The 6,991-nt window shown below is 54.3% G+C and overlaps 1 protein-coding gene across 1 annotated transcript in view; it reads left to right on the top strand.

Moving 5' to 3' along the window:
- The first annotated feature begins 275 nt into the window (after positions 1-275).
- The window catches only part of LOC144950090 (phospholipid-transporting ATPase ABCA1-like), a 55,003-nt gene continuing 48,287 nt past the window's right edge, over positions 276-6,991 (top strand). Inside the window, exons 1-2 of the mRNA XM_078880119.1 lie at positions 276-341; positions 1,736-1,829. Of these exons, the coding sequence (XP_078736245.1) occupies positions 276-341; positions 1,736-1,829 (160 nt within the window). The remainder of the gene's footprint in view (positions 342-1,735; positions 1,830-6,991) is intronic.

Here is a 6,991-nt window from a genome sequence, read left to right on the forward strand (position 1 = left end):
ATAATGCCAATCTTTGGCTCACTTGGGGTACAGCGTTCACGGCACAAATTATTACGTAAATGATTTGAAAAAACTACAACAGAAAAATTGTGCAGACTCGAAAGCCACAAGTAATTTGTTGTGTGTTTTACTCATTTGTGTACGTGTTATGTGAAAGTTAATGGCTCATAAAGCCAGACTAACGCTCCCTAAGGGTTCATAGAGCCAGACTAAGGCTCATGTAATGTGTCCCGTTTGTCACTGTAATTCTCCGGTCCCCCACCGCCCTCCCCAGGATGGCTTTTTGGACTCAGCTGCGTCTGTTGCTGTGGAAGAATTTTACTTTGAGAAAAAGACAGAAGGTGCAATATCAAACACATGCACGCTCACAAGACACACACGCACATGCGTGCAAATACACGCATACACAATTATAAATAGTACATGCATTTTGCTTTGGAGTGTTCCACACAAACGCGAGGGCAGCTGTTAGCGGTGTGCCCCCATGCACTTTAATCACAGGTGTTATTAGAAGCCGAGATTGCAGAGGTAGTTTAGAACTTTGTGTCTCGGCAGTAATGCAATGTACCTAATAGAGTCGGCTTAGTGACATGTATTTTGTTTAACACATAGGCTTTTTCGACCAATATCCATAATACAGGTTTTTTGGGTTTTATGACGTAAATATAAATGTGTTGTTAAACCCGCCACCACCCAACACAGCCAATTAGTAAGGTGGTGGCGGGTTTAACGACACATTTATATTTACACGGTCTAACCCAAAAAAAAAACAGTATTATGGATGATGTAGTTTTTTTACGATGTGAGAACTTAAGACACCAGGATAAATTTCATTTGCAAGTTTCCTGGAGCATTAGGCTGTCAGTAGAGGGCAATGATTGGTTTGTTGTATCATCCCAATTGTGTAATTTGTGGGTAATGTTCACATTTTTGGGCACATTTGAAAACTGACGTCAGCACTCAAATTGGCTCACTCTTGCGAATTACATCACAATATCTTTAACGTCCGCTGCGAAGCAGATGGCTCGAGGTATCGTTTCGGTTGTTACACCCACAGTATTAATCAGGGCGGCCACTAGATTTGCACCGTGAACCTTTGCAACAAGTTTTGGATGAACTCGTGAAGCAAATTAGAAAAGGGGACATGTGAACTGCAGATTTAAGATATGGGTATATGAGGCAGGGCTAGGCAACCTGCATGCAGCTTTGAATGTAGATGCAGAGCATTAACTACAATTTCACAATCAGGTGGTCAAGCCAGATAACCTTATCAGGAGTAGCTGGAGTTGTAATATCGCTGTGATGTCTCCTTCGTATTGTAGATATGTTGTACTGACTGTTCTGGATGACCATAGTCGCACACTGAAGGCTTTTTAATTTTCCATTTGTGCATCAGATATCCACATCTGCCATGGTTTGTGTGGATGTGATATGACGTGTTATTGATAAACGTGTTGAGTTTTGTTCCTCTTATTTGTGTGTGTGCGTCACTGCCAACACAGCAGCAGCATCACCAAATAATTCCCTGGTAAAGTGAACACGCAGCCTTCGGTCGGTGCCTGGGTAAGAAGGCTCCTCCATCGCCTTCTCCCCTATTTCCTCTCACCCTCCACAAAAAGAGGGGCAGTGGATAGAGGATGTCGCGTTGTTGCCGTTGAATTGTCTGCGTTAATTTGTCGAATGGAATGTCAAGGAGACCGTTCAATGACTGTCGGCGCCCCTGTTGTCTCCCCAGGTCCGGCTGCTGCTCGAACTAACATGGCCACTCTTTCTCTTCGTCATCCTCGTGTTGGTGCGGAATACCCAGCCGCCCTACAGGCAGCACCAGTGTGAGTGCCCCCCTCCCCCCACCCTAGGTCTGCTCAGAATTAAACTTTCAACTATGTTTTACTTCACCAGGTAAGACCCACTGAGCTCTGTAGCTCTTTTTCAGAAGCGACCTGGCCATCACAAATGATCATTCAATGAAGTGGCTTATCGCGTGGAAATTGACAGCAGCCAATAACCCTGAATGCATGTTGATCATAAATGTGGAAGGAAAAACCGGAGGACCCGCAGAAAAATCCACGCGACTACGGGGAGAGATACATCTCCAAATATATGTAGGGCTGTTACAGAGAGCCCGTTATGCATGGCAGCCTATGGTAAACAAGCACAGTGGGCGGGGCTACGTCAGTGCACGGGCAGGTGCCCTCTACGACGTCCGCGCTTCGGACGTTACGATCCCCCGGGGCCCCACCCCTCAGGGAGGGGGGTGTATAAAAGGGGAATGTATCGGGGGGCTCGGGAGTGATGTTTAGCTAAAGAAGAGGAGGCGGAAGACGTCTGAGATAGAGCCCTGGACTCCCCCTGGTACGCCGTCCTTATCAGGACCGCGCAGGCTCGAGCCAGTGGCGTGGTACCAGAGCCAGAGCCAGTGCTGGTCTGGACTCTGGGTACCGGGCCCGACTGACCAGTGTCGGGCCAAGATAGCCTCCCCTAGCCCATTAGTGGAGGACTCAGAGGCAGGCTAAGGTTAGCCTAGAGGTGTGTCCTCAGATAGACGGGTGAGGGGGCCGATACCCCCTCAATTGTGTATGTCACAAAGTTGGTATTCAAATAAACAAGTGTGCCTCCAACTCCGGTGTCAACGAGTCATAAGCATTACTACATCTGGCGTCAGAAGTGAAACAAAGTACGAACATGGATACACGCCGGACGACTCGAGTCGGAGTACCAGGAGCGGAGGACACCGCTGCAGTTGGAGAGCCCGAGACGGCTGAAGATGCCATCGAGCAGCCGGGGCTGGGTGCATCCACGCCACAGCAGCTGGAGGAAGGGGAGCCGTCGACGGAGGGGCTGAGGCAGGCGCACGCGAAGCTGGCCGAGCTGCTGTACGCCGCAGCCGCCATGCTCGATAACATCACACGGCTGGGGGCTGCGGGACCGCCACGAGGCGACAGCAGCCAACGACCACAGCGCCTTCCCGCCATTTCAACGGAGCAACATTTTGAAACTCCCGCCATCGCCGCAGCTGCTGTTGAGGGCGTGGCCGCTCTAAGCATCGCGTCCAACGGCGGGAGTACAGTACCTGCCGCGTCACCACGGGTGCGACCGGCGATGCCATCGCTGCTTCGGGCCGACGCTGAGTCGAGTGAGGGAGACGAGGGAGCGCGATCGTCCTCTGCAGCCGCTGCCTTACATCAGCGACTGCCGCCGCTCAAAGAATTTGTGGGCGAGGAGGGCGACTGGGGCGGCTTCCAGCGGCGCTTCCTCGCTCACCAGGAGATGGCACAGTGGACAGACGCCGAGGCTCTCCGAGCACTGCCAGCACTCCTCGACAGCGACGCCCTCGCCACACTAACATCGGCAACGAAGGAGAGGCGTTCCACGCTGCGGAAGGCGATGCAAGTGCTGTCCGCTGTGTATGGGCCACCATCGGACTGTCGTCAACTCTTTTACGATCGCCAGCGGGGGACGAAGGAGTCGCCCCTGGCGTACCGTACAAGCCTCCTGGCGCTGGCAAAGGAAGCCTTTCCACGAATGGACGACGAGGGGATCGACGCCATGGTGACAGAAAAGATACTTTTGCTGGCGGACGACTTAGACATCGTCATTGTCGCACAGGACGATGCAGAAATGTGCTCCCTCCAAGCGGCCCGTCTCCTCCACGCAAACCTGTCCTCTCAACGACGGAAGGCCAGCAAGGCGGCGAGCGGGCGCGCCGTCGCTGCGGCCACCCTCCCGGCGGAAGAGGTTTGCGCCATCAACCATCGACGGCAGCACGGAGCGGGAGCGCGGGGGGACCGGGCCGGTTCAAGCCATCTACAACGTCCATCGTCGCCACCAGCGCTTCCACGCTGCTACAACTGCGGCATCCGGGGCCACGTCGCCTCGGGGTGCCGCTCTCCTCGGCAGCACGGGATGACACCTCAACGGGACGCCGGCCCTCGTCACAAGCTCCACCATCATAATCCGGCGAGTCGCGGCACCCCTCACGTTTGGCCCACGCACACGCCCGTCGCACACTTAAACACCGCAGCGAAGGGGGGGCCAATATCGCGTACCATGGCACCAACACGCACCGCTCTGGGTACTCACATTGAACCCAGCCAGTGGTCCGTGTTGGCCCATCGGGTTGTAGCCGCGTCGTCGGGGTCGTCGGCCGTTGTGGGTCACATCGATGGGGTGGAGGTTCGCATCTTGGTCGATACAGGAGCATCGGCGACCATTATTTCGGAGTTGATTTATAACATTCTCCCTGCCCAGAGCCGTCCTTTGATGCCTGTTAATGTGCCATTCTTTGCTGCTAACGGGGGTTCACTTGGCATCATCGGACAAATTCGAGCCCAAATTTGTGTCGGGGATATTAAATTATCTGGGCCGATTTTTGTTTCCTCCTCGCTGGCGGTTCCGTGCCTGCTGGGGACGGATTTCCTGGCCAAAATGCCGATTAGGATATTAATCGACCAGGGATGCATTGAGCTCCCATCGGGCCGACGCATGGCGTTTTTGCCATCCCCCGCTACGAGCCGGACGGCGTTCGCGACGGTGCCGGCGTTCGTAGATAGAACGGTGCGCGTTCCTCCGGGGGCGCAAATGTTAATTCCTTTGAGACTTCGGCGGCCCTTCGCTAAGGGCATTGGGGCTCAAGGGGTTTTGCTGGGACCGTCTAGGGCCGGGGTCAGTGGACCTAATTTACTCCCGGCCCAGACCATAGTGAGAGGGGATGGAGAACCCTTCATCGCGGTCCTCAATGTGGGCTCGCAGACGGTGGTGGTCCCACAGGGGACCGTGCTTGCTCACGCAACGCCGGTGCCCTGTGAGGAACCCGTCGCGAGTCATGTCGGCGCTGCCCCTGCACCGCGACCACATTCAGACAGCGATGAAGGGTGGCTCGAGGCGCTTTGCGCGGGATCGACGGACCTGTCAAATTTAGAGCGCCAACGTCTTAAGACACTACTGAGGGAATTTTCCGACGTTTTCAGTCGGGATAAATACGATTTGGGCTGCACTCATCTGCTGCGTCACCATATTGATACGGGTGACAGCGCGCCAATACGCCAAAATCCTTTTCGGTTGAGTCCCGCCGAAAAGGACCATGTCAAATCGGCTGTTGATGACATGCTAGCCGCCGACATAATTTCTCCCTCCAACAGCCCTTGGGGAGCGCCGATCGTCCTGGTTAAGAAGCAGGACGGTTCGTTGCGGTTTTGCGTTGACTTTCGGCGCCTTAATAAAATTACGGTTGCCGACGCATACCCACTCCCACGGATGGACGAATCGCTTGACGCCTTGGCGGGAGCGCGATTCTTCTCCACATTGGACTTACTTTCGGGATTCTGGCAGCATCCTCTGGACGATGATTCAAAGCCTAAAACTGCTTTCCGTACTCCGCACGGCCTGTTTCAATTCAACCGGTTGCCGATGGGCTTACACTCAGCGCCGGCAACTTTCCAGCGGTTGATGGAATTGGTTTTGGCTGGATTGCAATGGGAGTCGTGCCTGATTTATTTGGATGACGTCATTGTCTTTGGCAAAACTTTTGAGGAACATCTCCAGAGGTTGCGGGCGGTTTTCCTAAAGATGCGGGCTGCTAATTTGAAATTTAAGCCCCAAAAATGCCATTTGTTACGCGAGTCGGTGCGTTATTTGGGGCACATCGTGGGGCGCTCAGGTATTTCTACCGATCCCGCCAAAACGCAGTGTGTAAGCTCCTGGCCGACTCCCACCTCAGTGGGAGAGGTTAGGAGTTTTATTGGGTTTGCGTCGTATTATAGACGCTTCGTCGCTAATTTTGCGACTATCGCCAAACCCCTACATGCTTTAACATCTAAAGGGGTTCGGTTTTGCTGGGGTCAGGAGGAGGAGGCTGCTTTTTGCTCCCTTCGGGATGCTTTGGTAAACGCTCCTCCCCTGATTTACCCTGATTTTTCAAAACCGTTCTTGCTCGACACCGATGCGAGCAACACGGGTATTGGGGGCGTGCTCTCCCAGGTGGTTGACGGCGTGGAACATGTGGTTGCGTACGGCAGTCGGGTGTTGTCTCCAGCGGAGCAACGGTATTGTGTCACCCGTAGGGAACTGTTGGCAATTGTCCATTTCGTCCAACAGTATCGCCCATATCTGTACGGTCGGCATTTCACCGTCCGCACAGATCATGCGGCACTGCAGTACGCCCTGAGGGTTCAACAGCCATCGGGACAATTGTCCCGATGGTTGGAGGTCCTCCAGGATTACGATTTCCAAACCACATACCGTAAGGGCGTTCGCCACACCAACGCGGGACGCTCTGTCACGCTTGCCAACCACCTCCGAGTGTGCATGCCTCCTGGGGTCTGGACGTTGCAGGCCTCCAGGGGACACATCGGTACCTGTCTTGGCGGCCGCCAACGACGACGATGCAATGGTTCCTAATTCGATCGAACAACAGGGCAAAGATTCCCTGTTGGGGTTGCCCGTCATTGAATGGGGGCGCCTCCAGATGGAGGATGTCTCCCTCCTCGGGTGGCGACGTCGCGTTGGCGGTGCGGCGGGGGGAAAAAGAGGTGGTTCCGACGCATGGGAAATGTGCCAAGGTCTGCTAATGCATTGGGACGGGAAGTCACGTCGACATCGGCTGGTTGTCCCTACTGGGTTGCGGGGTAGGGTGGTATGGGCCGCTCATGAGCGCCTCCTACACCTGGGGACCCAAAAGACTCTCGCCTTGCTGCAACTTGATTTTTACTGGCCTGGCATGACGAGGGATGTGGGGGATTTGTTGGGATCGTGCCCTCAATGTGCACAACGCAAACCGCCGGCACGGGAGTCTAACCCGCCCTTGCAATCGATCAAAGTGTCCAGGATAAACGAGCTGGTCGCTCTGGACATTTTGGGACCATTCCCCGCCACCCCCAGAGGGAATAGATATTTGTTGACGGGTGTCGAGTATTTTACACGCTGGCCTATGGCCTGGCCTTTGGCCAACCAGTCGGCAGCAGCCATCGTGGAGGCCTTTGTTCAGGGTTATGTC

Source organism: Lampetra fluviatilis, chromosome 3, assembly GCF_964198595.1.
Source record: "Lampetra fluviatilis chromosome 3, kcLamFluv1.1, whole genome shotgun sequence".
In the NCBI taxonomy this organism is placed as follows: Eukaryota; Metazoa; Chordata; class Hyperoartia; order Petromyzontiformes; family Petromyzontidae; genus Lampetra; species Lampetra fluviatilis.